At 40.8% G+C, this 16221-nt stretch overlaps 1 protein-coding gene across 1 annotated transcript in view; it reads left to right on the plus strand.

Moving 5' to 3' along the window:
* The window catches only part of COL1A2 (collagen type I alpha 2 chain), a 35755-nt gene extending 21445 nt beyond the window's left edge, over positions 1-14310 (plus strand). Inside the window, exons 31-52 of the mRNA XM_047850789.1 lie at positions 139-237; positions 1636-1743; positions 2396-2449; positions 3421-3474; positions 4171-4224; positions 4322-4375; positions 4472-4579; positions 4939-4992; positions 6110-6163; positions 7137-7298; positions 8006-8113; positions 8787-8894; positions 9330-9383; positions 9471-9578; positions 9723-9776; positions 10158-10265; positions 10725-10778; positions 10901-11008; positions 11343-11601; positions 11980-12164; positions 12857-13099; positions 13837-14310. Of these exons, the coding sequence (XP_047706745.1) occupies positions 139-237; positions 1636-1743; positions 2396-2449; positions 3421-3474; positions 4171-4224; positions 4322-4375; positions 4472-4579; positions 4939-4992; positions 6110-6163; positions 7137-7298; positions 8006-8113; positions 8787-8894; positions 9330-9383; positions 9471-9578; positions 9723-9776; positions 10158-10265; positions 10725-10778; positions 10901-11008; positions 11343-11601; positions 11980-12164; positions 12857-13099; positions 13837-13983 (2337 nt within the window). The 3' untranslated portion in view covers positions 13984-14310. The remainder of the gene's footprint in view (positions 1-138; positions 238-1635; positions 1744-2395; positions 2450-3420; positions 3475-4170; positions 4225-4321; positions 4376-4471; positions 4580-4938; positions 4993-6109; positions 6164-7136; positions 7299-8005; positions 8114-8786; positions 8895-9329; positions 9384-9470; positions 9579-9722; positions 9777-10157; positions 10266-10724; positions 10779-10900; positions 11009-11342; positions 11602-11979; positions 12165-12856; positions 13100-13836) is intronic.
* The last annotated feature ends 1911 nt before the right edge of the window (positions 14311-16221 follow it).

A 16221-nucleotide genomic window follows, 5' to 3' on the forward strand; every position in this document is an offset into this window, starting at 1 on the left:
AGCTAAAAATCTATGAACTCTGATGTGAAAAATGGTATCTCTGAAAGTGCTGAACAGTGCAACACTTATATCTGTCTTGTCTTTTCTTTTCTTTTCTTTTCTTTTCTTTTCTTTTTTCTTTTCTTTTTTTTTTAACAGGGGGAGCGTGGGCCCCCTGGTGAAAGTGGTGCTGCTGGTCCTTCTGGTCCTATTGGAAGCCGAGGTCCTTCTGGACCCCCTGGGCCTGATGGAAACAAGGTAAAATTTTGTGTCCCATATTGCTGCTTGGGCCCACTATATTCTAGAGTAGCTAGATCATTCACAATAGTAAATGAATTGTTTTTCAGAGTTTTTATTTCCAATTCTGTGTTGATTTCCATCACAGTAAATGACAATCTGATTCTAGCGGACCTGAATTATTCCAAAAGAAGGGAAATCCCAGTGTTCTACATACGTAAATGAATTAGTATGGGTTTACTCTTGTCTCACCAAACTGTTTATACTTTGGGTTGTTTGGGTTTTTTTTTTTTTTTTTTTTTTTTTAGTTTTATTTTGAGAGAGAGAGTGCGCATGCAAACTGGAGAGAGAGAATCCTAAGCAGGCTCCTTGCTGTCAGTGCAGAGCCTGACGTGGGGCTTTATCTCACGAACCATGAGATCATGACCTGAGCCGAAATCAAGAGTCAGACACTTACCTGACTGAGCCACCCAGGCACCCCATACTTTGATTTTAATCTAGAAACATCATATAATTTTGGACAGTATTTTTAGAGAACAAAGTTTCACCTTCTTACCATGCTACTTCAGAGAGTAAAATTTCAAAAGGTAGTCTAAATTTTAATAACAGAAGAGGTAAAAATTAAGTGGCCAATATATTCATCCCCAAAACATAAGCCTGGCAACTTGTATTTCAAAACAGAATCTGTGGTTTAGATTTTAAAATAGATAGAATTACACACTTCTGAAAAACAGATGAACCACAATAAAGAAAGGCAACTCATATTACTCCTGATTTCTACCTTTAAGGGGAAAAAAATGTAAGGATTAGCTGCAAAAAGCTATTTTGGTATGTGGAAGGATATTGGAAAAAATAAAAAGGAAAGAGGGAGAGAGGAAACAAGAAAGAAAATATGGTTTGGTGAGGTAGTACTTCCAAAGACTTTTATCTTAGAAGTTAGTCGATAGGTTTTAAGTATGTGGAATTGTAGGGTTTTTATATAAAGTGGAAGCTATAGTTCCTGCTCTTAAGGAGATTAAAATGTAAACATCTCCGCAGTTGATGAGGTTTCTTTCCCTATTTCCTGTGTGGGCTAAGAGACTTATCCTTGAAAAATGTTTGTGGGCAAACATTTTTCACTCTCTGCATCCTATTGTCCTGCCCTCTTCTTCTCTATGCCTGCCTGCCTGAAGAGGACTAGGAGCGGGTTATAGAAAAATCACAGCCACCCACTCCCACTTCTCTTCTCTTTAGCCACGGTGTCATTAATAGCATCTCCCTCTGTTAGATTCTCCCTCCTTTCAACAGCCCTCCTTTGTGTCTCTAAACTGGCAAGAATGCTATCTATTAAATGTTTAAATTGGAATCCTTCAAGAGTTCGAGTCTTCATTTTCTTCTTTTGCCACTGAAATAATTGATTTCACATGTGTTTGATTCAAGGGTGAACCTGGTGTGCTTGGTGCTCCAGGCACTGCTGGTCCATCTGGTCCCAGTGGACTCCCAGGAGAGAGGGGTGCTGCCGGCATACCTGGAGGCAAGGGAGAAAAGGTACCCTCTCAGTGTTGGACCCTGAGACATGTTGTTGATGAACTCTAGCAGAGAAGGCTGCACAGGGTTGCCCAGTTTTTTACAATTCTTGGTAGGTGGTCTGGTAGCATTTTGATATCTATCAATACGCATTTCCCTCTGCCACCTAGCACCTACGCATTTCTAAACTCACTAATCTGGCAAAATTCCTTGCTACCATGGAATTTCACGCAAACAGATGGTGTTGAGTAATACATGAGGCTCATTTTAATGCCACTAACAATAATGCCTCATCCTGCCCTAATTAATGGGAAGCAGCTATATTGAACAGCTGTCAACCGTGCTGCTGCATTAGTTATGCCATAAGAGTGATCAGACACTGAAGCCCATTGTGATGTTGCCTTATAATTCTGTCCACATGAATTTGTACCTTGCTTGATTATGCTTCAGGAGGGTGTATGGAAATTAGAAAAGAATATTTAACAATAATCTGGAGAGGGCCTTGAATTATTTTTTCCTTAATTTTTTTTTCCTCATTCAACATTCTATAGAATAGTAGGGAATCAAGACATTACTAAAAATGTAAGCGACTGAAGGTATAAACACTTCAGGTTAATTTTGCTTCAAAAATTTGGTTGGAAAACGAAAAGCTACTCTTGCTTTATACTTTCAGGGTGAAACTGGTCTCAGAGGTGAAATTGGTAACCCAGGCAGAGATGGTGCCCGTGTGAGTAGAATTTTGTTTGTTTGTTTGTTTGTTTGTACTTAGATTGGTATTTTGTTTTATTTTATTTTTACATTTCACTCGATTTGAGGTCGGCAGTTTTCCAAAATAGAACTGACAAAAGGATCCAGGTTTAGTGAAAGAGTATTCCTTTCCTTCCTGGATCTCTGAATAGTAATATCATTTTACATGTCCCAAAAGAAAGATTCAACAGAACTTATCCCTTTGAAAATCAAAACCTGAATTTCTTAACTTCCTTAGTGTTAACTATACGAAGTACAAACTATAAACCAAAAGCTCTAGGTTAAATAGAATTTCAAGCGACTGTTCAAATTATTATAGGGCTTTAGAAAAACAAAACAAAACAAAACGATAACTCTTACATTTTAAAAAGCCAAAACCTCTAACAAGGTCCCATTTATTCAAATGTATGTCCTAAGAATTTATCACCTGAAGAGCAGTCCCAACGATTACCTGTTACTGCCCTGGTGATGCCAAAGATAATCCCGTAAAGGTATAATAACCCTACCAGAGCATTGGCAACATGGTTCTTCCAGGCCGTCAGCTACCTCGGTCCTTCTTCTCACCTCCCTCAGAGCTGATAACTCACTCTGGCACATTGATAATTGTCCTTTCTCTGAGTCACACAGTCCTAGTGGTCTCAAACAAGGCTACTCATTTGCTGCTCTCTAGGGAATTTGACAAGAGCAGAGAGTTCAGATCTCCCCAATTCCTAACCTGCCCTTGACTGACACATTTCTATAACCTTTGTCACTGGGATACTTTCCTCCTGAGGGCCGCTTCTAATAGTTTTGATAATTAGAACTGAAATGCATCAAAAGCCTTCTCGATGTCCATCCAGAGTGTGCGGTGAAAGTGTTCAGTCACTGTATAAGCACAGCAAGGGGGAATGGCAAGGGTCACTTTTGAAACTGGGGGTGTTATTAATAAGACTCATTTCCTTTTGGTATTAGGGTGCTCCTGGTGCTGTAGGTGCCCCTGGTCCTGCTGGAGCCACTGGTGACCGGGTAAGCACACATTTTCACGGAGTTGCAACTCTCTGAGCCAACAGCAGTATCTAAAATTTCCTGCCTGCCCCAGCCCCAGGGAGCCCCAGCAATTCATTTTTATGACTTGGTATAAAGCCTACTTATTTAAAAACCTATCTGTTGTGATGGGGCAGCAGGAAACAAATGCTGTGTGTTTAAAGTTCTCTTTCCCTTCGTATAGATGTGCTAGCTATCTGATCTATACTTTAATCCCTATCATTTGTTTTAAAGACTTTCCCTGTTGCCCATTAACAATATCCTAATGCACTGAGCCTTCTCAAAGCCTTCAATTGTAAAAAATCAATAAAATACATAGTGTGCCCATTTCACATCGAACAGTCTACTTAAAATAGACCTTATTTATTGTATTGCACAGATTGCAGCAAATAGATCAGCTCAGTGTCCATCTAAAAATTAAAATGTCCTCCTCCTAGTATTGTGGGCACTGATTTATAGTGTTTTTGCAAGTGTATGACCAATACCACTTCAGCCCCCAAAATGAATACAACAGTAAGCACAGTAAGAATCCATTTTATTTTACTGTCTGAGATGAGCATTAGTTTTCTCTTCTGATGTGACTGCAAACCCTGACAAGAGCCCACTGTCTACCGCTGTTCCCTCCCCCCCACCTCCTCTTTGAGCACATTAACGAGCTCATCTTTGGTTCCATTAAAGGGTGAAGCCGGTCCTGCCGGTCCCGCTGGTCCTGCTGGTCCTCGTGGTAGCCCTGTAAGTAGAAACCTGGGTCATTTTGGACACTCATAGCCTTTAGACATGAACGAATCTAATACTGCTACGATATTCTTCAATCCCTTCTCCCACCTAGGGTGAACGTGGTGAGGTTGGTCCCGCTGGCCCCAACGGATTTGCTGGTCCTGCTGTGAGTATCACATAATGACAGTTAACCCCAAAACATCCCAAACTGGCAAGTAGAGTGAGCTGGAATGCCTGAACTCCCAACTATTCTTTCTAACAGGGTGCTGCTGGTCAACCTGGTGCTAAAGGAGAGAGAGGAACCAAAGGGCCCAAGGGTGAAAATGGCCCCGTTGGTCCCACGGGCCCTGTTGGATCTGCTGGCCCATCCGTAAGTTGAATTCATTGGCGGTCAACACAGCCTGTGTAGTTACCCTTGAAATCTTATCATTCTACCTATATCAATCAAGTGCCTACTGTAACTACACCAGGAATGTAAGAGTTAGCATTTGCATACTGCTTTATAATTTATAGAAATTTCATAAATATTGTCTCATCTTACTTCTTTGGTAACCCCATGAGGGTGGTAACACTGAAAAAAGGACATTTATCTTATGACACAGATTATCATTTTTGATTTCGGGATTTGCTTCTAATAGATATAGGAATGATACCTTTGAATAAAAAAGCAACATGTAGAAGAACTCGTTTGTGATTTGACCCCATCTTTTTTTGTCAATTTCCATTTAGGGTCCAAATGGTCCCCCTGGTCCTGCTGGCAGTCGTGGTGATGGTGGCCCTCCTGTGAGTATTTATAATGGAGGACATTTCTTTCTTTAGAATCTATGAAAACCTTGAAACTTTGGAGATTTTTGGTTAATTTTGGACTATAATAAGGAGACTCTTGAAATTCAAGTTAACTTTATCTGAAGATATTCTGGTGTTGAAGTGATAGTCAGGCCAAGGGATATTAACTTAATCCCAACTGGAGCTCAGTGTAGTGTATGTTGCTACCCCTCACCTGAGGCAATAACCAAAGTTAATGCCAGGTTGTTGAATTGTGAAATGGGTAAAAATATTTCTCTTTATCCTTTTGACGATGCTCCCCTTCTCCTGCCTGACCATGCCCTTTCTCTTGGCACCCAGTGCTGTTATGCAGACTCCTTAAAGACCCAGACCTCCCAAGGAATGAACTGCACTGACTCCTTCCTGCTCTTGCTGGACAGCAATTAATACTCATGGTCTTTTGTTGTACCTTCCTGTGTAAACAAAATTACTTATCCAGTGTCCACTTCTTTTGCACCCAGCCAAGTGGTTAAGACATTTATTAACGTATGCACATCAGTGTGTAATAATGGCATGGTGTCTTCTTGTTCTTAAAACCATCAGGTTACATACCAGCATTTCAAAAAGGACCATCAGAGCCTTAATGCAAAATATGGATGTTGCAATTGGGGCACGCTGGTCGGAAAGCTGTGTAGAGATGGAAGGTCTTTGGGGTTCTTGTTTTTTTTTTTTAATTTTTTTTTTACCGTTTTTATTTATTTTTGAGACAGAGAGAGACAGAGCATGAACGGGGGAGGGGCAGAGAGAGAGGGAGACACAGAATCGGAAACGGGCTCCAGGCTCTGAGCCATCAGCCCAGAGCCCGACGCGGGGCTCGAACTCACAGACCGCGAGATCGTGACCTGAGCTGAAGTCGGACGCTTAACCGACTGAGCCACCCAGGCACCCCCTTTTTTCTTTTTTTTTTAATTTTTTGGGGGGTTCTTGTTAAATAATACCCTATAGGAGGGTGCCACCACCTACTCCTTGGTCTATCTGTGGTCATGTGTATTGAGGAATTGTCAGAGGAGAAGTTTCCATCTTACATCCCTAGAGCTGCCATTGATTGTGGAATTTTAATGTGCTTGGTTCTTAGGGTGCTACTGGTTTCCCTGGTGCTGCTGGACGGACTGGTCCTCCTGGACCCTCTGTAAGTAAATCACTTCAAAATGTGTCATTTAGCCAAACAACCTTGCCTCTAATAGGAAATTGGTAAGAAACTCTCTAGAAACATGCTACTAATATTTTGCTATTACTTTCCTGGTCTGAAATCAGTTTTCCTGAACCATTAAGGCAAAATCATCACAAATTATATTTTATAATATCGGCTTAAGAGGCTTTTATTCATGTGAACACAAGTCCCTTTTTAGGGGCACGGTCTCTTCGTTAAAAATAAAAAAAAACAGAACAGTTTTAGTCACATATCAGATATTTCTATATCTAATTACCCTTTATGGCCAACATTCTGCCTCCGTTGTTAAGGTATAATTGTTCCAGAATTTAAAGGTGGTTTGGCCTCTAATTTAATTCTGATTCAGACTCTCCTGTCAGGACTCAAGAGAATTTAATTAATTACCAAGGATTAAGTCTTCCGGTTAAGGTTTCAGGGAAAAAAATCACAAAGATGTTGATTTCTTGGAATCCTTTTACAGGTTCATAACAGAAAAATCTTCATTCCCTGTAGGCATTTAATTAAACCTAGTTGAGAGCATATGTGATTCCTCAATTATGAACAAAATTCCAGTATTGTCTTTCTTCAAAAAGAAATGAGCAGAGTCCTCCAAAACCCAAAGTCCCATTCATTGACGACTAACTCTTCGAACTCTACATAGTTCTGATTCCAATATGCCAGGATCCTGGTAGCACAGCATTGCTTTTCCTCACCAACATTTGCCATAGCCTCTGCTTCAGTTATTCATTTTGCCATAACCTTCGGAGAAAGGATGGGAGCTGCTTCTCTCCATAAGAAAGACTATTACAAACCCTAAACATGTCCCCCAAATGGTCAGGGTATCATCCTGTTGCTTCACACTGTTTGCATCTTAATATCTGGAACCTCAGCTGCTCTCTCCCAGGTCTGTGATGATTAACTGAGGATAAATAACCTTGCCATTTGCTCACAGGGTATCACTGGCCCTCCTGGTCCCCCTGGTGCTGCTGGTAAAGAAGGACTTCGTGGGCCTCGGGGTGACCAAGGTCCAGTTGGCCGAACAGGGGAAACAGGTGCATCTGGTCCCCCTGGCTTTGCTGGTGAGAAGGGTCCCTCTGGAGAGCCTGGAACTGCTGTAAGTGATTTCAAGCTTCTCTTTCTTAATACCTTGTGTTGAATTAAAATAAAGCCTTACACAGATCTTCAAGTGGCATATATTTGTTGATGAGTGTTGCAGGCTTTCAAGTAGAGCTCAATTTGAGCCAGGAAATCTGTCCAACAGATACTGAGGTGTCATAGCTTCAGCAGTTGCTCAGAAGGCATGAGATGGGGATGACAATAAATGAGGGAACTCACTCTTTTATCAAAATGGCACCTTACTGGTACTGGGAACTGAACAGAATCCCATTGCCATGGTCATCCTATTGTAAATTTATCAAATCTCAGCAAGCTACCAATTCCTTAAACATGCATTGTTCAGTATCGTTGTTACTCTGAAATGTGTCTTTCTTAGACCTGGTTCAGTTAGAGGCCGAGGTCAAAATCTGCATCTTGGCATAGATTCCATAAAAACTCTATTTCACTACCCCAGATGGCTTCATTAATCACAACCACATATTCTTTAATGTCATTCTATTGGTGTCAGGGAGGAACTGGGTACAAAGAAATATACTTGCCAACATGAAACTCATCACTAGAGAAAAGATATCCAAGGATACATCCTACTTATGGAAGGTCACTAGCTTTTTTCTAAACCGAGGATAGCGCATTCTCACAATCCTCAAGCCAACCCGTATTGTCACTGAGGGGCTTATTAGTAATGGTATTTTTCCTCTTGTTCAGGGACCCCCTGGAACCCCTGGTCCTCAAGGTCTTCTTGGTGCTCCTGGTATTCTGGGTCTCCCAGGCTCTAGAGGTGAACGTGGTCTACCAGGTGTTTCTGGATCTGTGGTAAGTGTTTGACACCATTCTTATTCTCATTAACATAATAAAAGATTTTAAAAGCTGCCACTTCAGATGTGACAGATTGATCACTGAATAACTCCACTTAAGATTTTTTATTCATGGCATTTTCTTTATACAGATCACATGTCACTTATCTAAGAAGCTTTAATACCACCTTACTTAGACACACGCTATAAAGATACAGCTTAATATTATGCAGAATGATTTTTGTTCTTTTTACATGCTTAAGAACTATATAAGCTCTAATTGCATTTACTCCTCTGCAGTGTGAAATGCTGGCATCATTTATCCTGTTGGAAGAATGAAGCTCTGGAAGTTCTGAATCATTCCATTAAATCCTATACATGACAGCAGCTAGGGCTCAGCTCACCTCCATAAACTCTCGCAACTTTATGAATTCATTTCATTTGGGATATCGGACGTAACTAGGCTCACCTGTACAGAACAGCATTCCAAAATTCAGTAAAGCTGACCATCTGAGTGTGTAGGATGAGGGCAAGGATAACACTGATGACACTTCTTACCATTTTGTGACCCATTCAGTCTCACTGTACCTTCTCCTTGCAAACTGGAATCTCCTCGCCAGGGTTGTTTAGGAAGGATGAGGTTTGCTCTCAATCCAATAAGAAGAATGTTGTTTTGTGTTCTCTGCCTCTAGGGTGAACCTGGACCTCTCGGCATCGCTGGTCCACCTGGGGCTCGTGGTCCCTCTGGTGCTGTGGGCGCACCTGGAGTCAATGGTGCTCCTGGTGAAGCTGGTCGCGATGTGAGTATGACGCTTGGTTTGTCATACCAGACTACATACTAACTACATAAACATAGCTAGAAAACCTATCTGTGTTTCATTATGTGCAACATCATATCCTGAGCTGAGTTCCTCTTGTTCCAAGTTTTGGAACAAGATGGTCTGTTTCTCCATTAAATCAGCATGTACTGACCACTCCTGGTATTGAAAATACGAAAAATTACTTGGACTGGGGGATGGATGGGTCTTTGAAGAGCATGCTTCAAAGTTGGCCAAAATATCCAAAACACCTCTAAAAGAAACTAGGTTGGCAAGTTCTTGCTCCTGTCTTTTAACAGTCTGAAAGTGGGTTCACTAGTGAGCACTGGGAGTGATGAAGACGGAGGAGCTGAACTATAGGGGCTGGTGGGTTAAAGAGCCTCACTAAGTGCCTTCATTGGTGTGGTGTCTTCACAGGGCAACCCTGGGAATGATGGTCCCCCAGGCCGCGACGGTCAACCTGGACACAAGGTCAGTATACCTCTCTGTCTTTCTCCAGTTGAAAAGTGACTAAAACACAGGACAGTTTGATGCTAAACTTCACTTTGCCTTTGGTAGGGAGAACGCGGTTACCCTGGCAACATTGGTCCAGTTGGCGCTGTGGGCGCACCTGGTCCTCATGGCCCCGTGGGTCCCACTGGAAAACATGGAAACCGTGGTGAACCTGTAAGTTTGTAAATACCAGTCCCTTTGTGCTGCCATCTTTGTAGGCTTCCCTTGTGACCTCCCCACACTTGGGAACTGTGGGGGCTTGGGGAGGAGAGTTTTGGGCTTGGCTGATCAGTTATGTTTTTCTTTTTCAACTCACAGGGTCCTGCTGGTGTTGTTGGTCCCGTTGGTGCTGTTGGTCCAAGAGGTCCTACTGTATGTACATGGTGATGATTTCTTTACAAATTAACATTTAAGGAGCCTCAGTCCAGACTGTCTGTGAAGGAAATAAATAATATACAGGCTAGACTTCATATTTTTTTAAAAATGTAGTCCATGTTGAGAATTGCTACAAATAGCTTCTAAGTCTCTTCTATTTCAAATCCTTTCTGCTTGTTTTAAATATTCACAAAAATCTAGCCACTTCACAGGAAGCTCAACTAAAGCAGATTAAGGGAATAGATAACACCCCCATGGCTTTTAAACCTTTGCACATCCTGAGTTGCTTTGTAAACAGATTAAGCAGTATTTGTGGGCACGGGAGTCTCATTTTCTAAAGAAGTAAATGTCCTATCCGCCCTTCTTTTTTCTATACAGGGCCCACAAGGTATTCGAGGTGATAAAGGAGAGCCTGGTGACAAGGGGCCTAGAGGTCTTCCTGGCTTAAAGGGACACAATGGACTGCAAGGTCTTCCTGGTCTTGCTGTAAGTAAAATGTGGACATCATGCATGTATACGGATCTTAAAAGATTTTCCTCAAATTTTCGCTGCCGTTGTTCTGAAATGTCCTACATCATATTCATTTCCCATTCTCTGGCTCACTCCATCTCGCAGAGATTAATGCCATTTCATCCCAACACAAAAAGGTGAGGGTTAAGGGAAATTGAAATATACATATATTAAAATCTCTTGGCAACAATGTCCTTCAACCCCACTTAAAATAAATATAATTAGAGGAATGACTAATATTGCACTGCTGAAATAGCTTGTAGAAAAAAATATAATTGAATATAATAGACATAATGGGAGAAAAGAGCCCCATTTTACATTTTCAATTTTCTCAATCCAGAGTCCATTGAAACTAAAGTTTTCCATTCAATTTAAAAAAACCTATTTGTCGACACATGTTCTGAAAGTGTGATTTTTCCTGTTCTCTCTTTAAAGGGCCAACATGGCGATCAAGGTGCTCCTGGCTCTGTGGGTCCTGCTGGTCCTAGGGTAAGTCAGTCTAAGAGACATTTATCTCTGAAATGGAGTTTATGCCAGGCACTGAGCCCAGGCCTCTGCTTCCTTGTGGGGTTTTTACTGACTCACTCAGACCCAGCGTCCTTCTTCCCTAGGGCCCTGCTGGTCCTTCTGGCCCTATGGGCAAAGACGGTCGCACTGGACATCCTGGTTCAGTCGGACCTGCCGGCGTTCGTGGCTCTCAGGGTAGCCAAGGTCCTGCTGTAAGTATCGTTTTGGGAAATAATAAAGAGCATCACAGACCTAAGGAATATCTTCTTCAGACTAAACCAAGATGGTTACGACAACACATTAAAGTTGTCCCCCACTGCCACATGTTAGTTCTAAAACGTGTACAAATTATCTGTATGTGATACGTTGTTTAGGCCCATCCCTGCAAGTATGTCTGAGATCAAGTTGTTTATTTACATGGACTTAGTTCTTTTTTACTTATTAGAACATGCTTGTGTGTGATGCTCGACTGAAAATCTGCTGTCACTGAGGTCTCTCACTGTGACCAAATACAAAACCTCCTTTTTCTCATGTTCACCTTTGCAGGGCCCCCCTGGTCCCCCTGGCCCTCCTGGACCTCCTGGCCCAAGTGGTGGTGGTTATGATTTTGGTTACGAAGGGGACTTCTACAGGGCTGACCAGCCTCGCTCACCACCTTCTCTCAGACCCAAGGATTATGAAGTTGATGCTACTCTGAAATCTCTCAACAACCAGATTGAGACCCTTCTTACTCCTGAAGGCTCTAGGAAGAACCCAGCTCGCACATGCCGTGACTTGAGACTTAGCCACCCCGAGTGGAGCAGTGGTAGGTCAAGATATCCAAGCCAGAATGGCCCTTCTCACAAGCTGGGCTTTGCAAAGTCAGTTCCCACTGACATGTAGAATGAAAAGGTTTTGGGTAAAAATTGCATTATATAGAATCATGCCTAATTAGAAGCATTTTCTTCTTCACCAGCATCCAGTTTCAGGCTTCTCTTAATGTGTATTTTTCATATACTCTGATTTGATGTTTCACGGAGGAGAGGGGAGAAGGAACTGTCTAATCTGGAAAGTAGCCATCCTCTTCCTATTAAATGTAGGGTAGACAATGTTACTTATAAGAATCAAAATCTTGGTCTAGTAATTATTAGAACCTATAGTCCACTCAATAAGTTTTATGAGCTGGGTCTTGTCTTTTTTAAAGGTTACTACTGGATTGACCCTAACCAAGGATGCACTATGGATGCTATCAAAGTATACTGTGATTTCTCTACTGGTGAAACCTGTATCCGGGCTCAACCTGAAAACATCCTAGCCAAGAACTGGTACAGAAATTCCAAGGTCAAGAAGCACGTGTGGTTAGGAGAAACTATCAATGGTGGTACCCAGGTGAGGAATCCTACAAACATTCCTTCTCCTACTAAATAATATTATTAAGATTGTTTGCTCTTTAATGATCTGCATTTTAGTCCTTTACCCAAATGGGATTGTTAAAAGAACCTGCTCTTTTCTTGGGTTCCAGTTCTAACCTGGGATTGTACATTAAAGATGGATTGATTGAACGTACCCACACAATTCAAAGTTATTCTGCAAATTTGGCTCAACTGATAATCCCTGGAGAAACTGACTAATGACATTTAGTGTGAGGAAGTACTAGCCAGCATATGCATCCCTGTACCCATGAATGTATATTTTCAGAACATGTGCTTTTCTGAATTTTTAATCAAATCTTTTCACCAACTTTATTTCATGCCTCCTGGTGGGGATTACAGAAAAAGAAAGAGGTCTGAATCTCTGTCTCCTTGTTCTCTTATTCTAAAGAAGATACATACCCATTAAAAATACCTTATCTAGAACAGGTACCTTTTTGAGATGATCTTGCCTCAGCCTGGTAGTTCCTATGTCCCTTCTAAGTAACTAATATTTCAAAGACCAGTGAATTGAGTTTCCTGGAAAAGTACCTTTTTCCCAAGGTCAGCTCTGAGTCCATTATTCCTCCCTATACCAGACATTTTTTTTTTTGACTCTTAGTACCTGAGGCCATCTCCACTTAACTAGAATTTCTATCTTATTTTCTGTAGTTTGAATATAATGTTGAAGGAGTCACCACCAAGGAAATGGCTACTCAACTTGCCTTCATGCGCCTGCTGGCCAACCATGCCTCTCAAAACATCACCTACCACTGCAAGAACAGCATTGCATACATGGATGAAGAGACTGGCAACCTGAAAAAGGCTGTCATTCTGCAAGGCTCCAACGATGTTGAACTTGTTGCCGAGGGCAACAGCAGGTTCACTTACACTGTTCTTGTAGACGGCTGCTCTGTAAGTAATAGTGAAATGTGGGGATATGCTTATTTGGGGAGTGTATTTTGGAGGTGGGGAGATGGAGTTTTAACTTAGACCGTAATGAATGAATAAGACCATAAACGGATGAATAAGAGACCTAACTTACTAAATCTATTTTCATAACTGTATTTATTTAAATTAAATTCTGAGTGTTCTTATCAGACCTTGCCTTCTGAAATTCTCTGCAATGCTAAAATATATACAGTGTCCATGCACTAGCTGTTTTTCTTTAAACATGAGTTTGTTAAATGATGATGTCTGCCCACAATTTAAAATTACTTGAGGTTAAAAGGTCCCAAGCTATCACTTATGGCTATATGTATTTTATTTTACGTATTAGTATGGCGTGCATGCGATTTTTCTCTACAATATGCTAGACATTGCAGAAAAATTAAAATTTACTTGCAGCAGCCTGCAATACCCACCTGGTTCTCCCTTACCCACACACGCACACCCCAAAAACGATAATGTAGCAGTAAGCCACGTGGAATACGTATTGAAATTTTCTTTTAAAAAATTAGACTGGTAAGAAACTGCTCTCCCTAAAGACACCCCTGATATTTCTGTTACAAAGAGAACATGTTGACCTTGGGAAAACTTCTTCGGAATGAACAAGCCCAAAAGTGGTTCTTAAATATCTAAGGTTCTGACGATACTAGATGTAGAAATAGTGCTGCTTTTCATATATGTACTTTTTTTCCTCTTTTAAACAGAAAAAGACAAATGAATGGAAAAAGACAATCATCGAATACAAAACAAATAAGCCATCCCGCCTGCCTATCCTTGATATTGCACCTTTGGACATCGGTGGTGCTGACCAAGAAATCAGGGTGGACGTTGGCCCAGTCTGTTTCAAATAAATGAACTCAACCTAAATTAAAAAGAAAACAAAAGAAGTCCGAAAAAAACTTTCTCTCTTTGCCATTTCTTTTTCTTCTTTTTTAACTGAGAGCTGAGTCCTTCCATTTCATTTCCCCTGCACATCTATTTGCTTAAATTGTGGGCAAAAGAGAAGGAGAAGGATTGATCAGAGCATAGTGCAATACGATTTCATTCATTCCCTCCCTTCCCCCCAAAGATTTGGAACTTTTTTCAACACTCTTACACCTGTTGTGGAAAATGTCAACCTTTGTAAGAAAACCAAAATAAAAATTGAAAAATAAAATAAAAACCATGAACAATTTGCACCACTTGTGGCTTTTGAATATCTTCCACAGAGGGAAGTTTAAAACCCAGACTTCCAAAGGTTTAAAACTACCTCAAAACACTTTCCTATGAGTGTGATCCACACCATTAGGTGCTGACCTAGACGGAGATGAGCTGAGGTACTTGTTTTGTTTTGTTCCAAATACAAAGGTGCTACCAGTATTTCAGATACTTGAAGACTGTTGATGGTGCTAGAGGACTCTGAGAAGAAAGACTCCTCTGTAATGGGTTGCGGTGTGTGTTCTTTCTTCATTTGATTTAGCATCAGTATTTTACATCTTCTTCCCAAATAAAAGTATGCAGATTGCTTGCCCAACCTCGTCCTCTTCTTTAAATTCAGCATTTGTTCTTTGCCAGTCTCATTTTCATCCTCTCCCATGGTACCAAAAAGAAGCCTTGTTTCTCGGACAAGCAGAAAGATTAAATTGTACCTATTTTGTATATGTGAGATGTTTAAATAAATTGTGAAAAAAATGAAATAAAGCATGTTTGGTTTTCCAAAAGAAAATGCTGAGTAGAATTCCTTGCTTCGATGCTCTTTGCAATATAAATATGGATTATAGCATCTCTACCAGCCGCTAGACTGTTTCTCATTAGATAGAAACTATGCAAAAAGGGCAGTGTGGTATAATAGAAAGAGCAGAGAACAAGGACCCAGGAGGTCTGAGCCCCAATTCTGACTCTGCTTCTTGCGGTCAAGGGACCTTGAGCGTTTCACCTTTCTGCCCCTCAACTTCCCTATCTAATACAGGGAAGTTTCCTTCTCTGAACTATAAACACTTGCCCTGCTCAAAATGTATAATACTTAAGCAAATGGTATTGTAGACCTAAGTTTACTCTAAGCAGAGATCCACAGAACCTTCTGGTTTATTGTCTATTAAGTACTTTGAAGCAGTGGCTGAAAGTTGGTCTATGCACAATTAATACTATTAACTAAAACAGTTTCAAATATTCAGTAAAAATGCCATACACTTAAATCTGATGCAACTGAGTACAATGCGTGTGAGGAGGTAATGTGTGTGCTGTCAATCAGCACAGACAGTTGTGGATAATAGTACCATGAACACCTACCTGCCAAATCAAGTTCATTTTCCTCCCCTGCACCTTTCAATGACATCTTTAATACACTTAAACAGAGTGATGTGTCAAGTAAAATGTTAAGATTCATTTAGAGCTTATTTCCTGTTGCAGAACATAATTGGGATTGTAATATTTGCCTCCTGAAATAAGTCATCTCAAGATTCAATTAGTTTTAAAAGCAAAAGACTGAACATGATGAAAATCTAACATCAAGTCTAAAAAGTTAGCATAGTCTATTACCCAAACGGTAACTTCCAATTATGGTCCTTCCCGCCACCTGAATCTGAACACAAGGATGCTTATTAGAATGCAGATTCCCAGTCCTCAGCCACCAAATTAAGATTTAGTAGGGAATCAGTATTCCTAAGAACCCTGCAAAATTCTGAGGTACATCCATCAGGAAGCCACTGTACCCAGTGATTTCCACAACCGTTTCTGGCTCTAACATTTTGTATCCGGCAAGAATGAACCAATATAGCTGACCAAATGATACAAAGAAAACCAAACCCCTGTATATCAGAATATGAGTACTCCTTACAAATTAGTAATTAAAATGGCCAGGGCAAGCTTACATGATAACCAGTTAGACATCTCTGTTGAAGGCATCCTTCAACATGCCTTGCCCTCAGGTCACAATCCAAGAAAGTTAGCGTAAAGGGTGAAAGCAAAGAAGGAAGAAGCCATTTCCTGAGTACCAGCTATGAGCCAAACACTACGTTAGATGATAATAATAATAATGCTCTTTGTCAAACTGAATCCAAACAGGCAGATTTCTTAAGCCAAGAGTCATTAATAATCATTTAGTCATCAGT

Source organism: Prionailurus viverrinus, chromosome A2 (assembly GCF_022837055.1).
Source record: "Prionailurus viverrinus isolate Anna chromosome A2, UM_Priviv_1.0, whole genome shotgun sequence".
Lineage (NCBI taxonomy): Eukaryota > Metazoa > Chordata > Mammalia > Carnivora > Felidae > Prionailurus > Prionailurus viverrinus.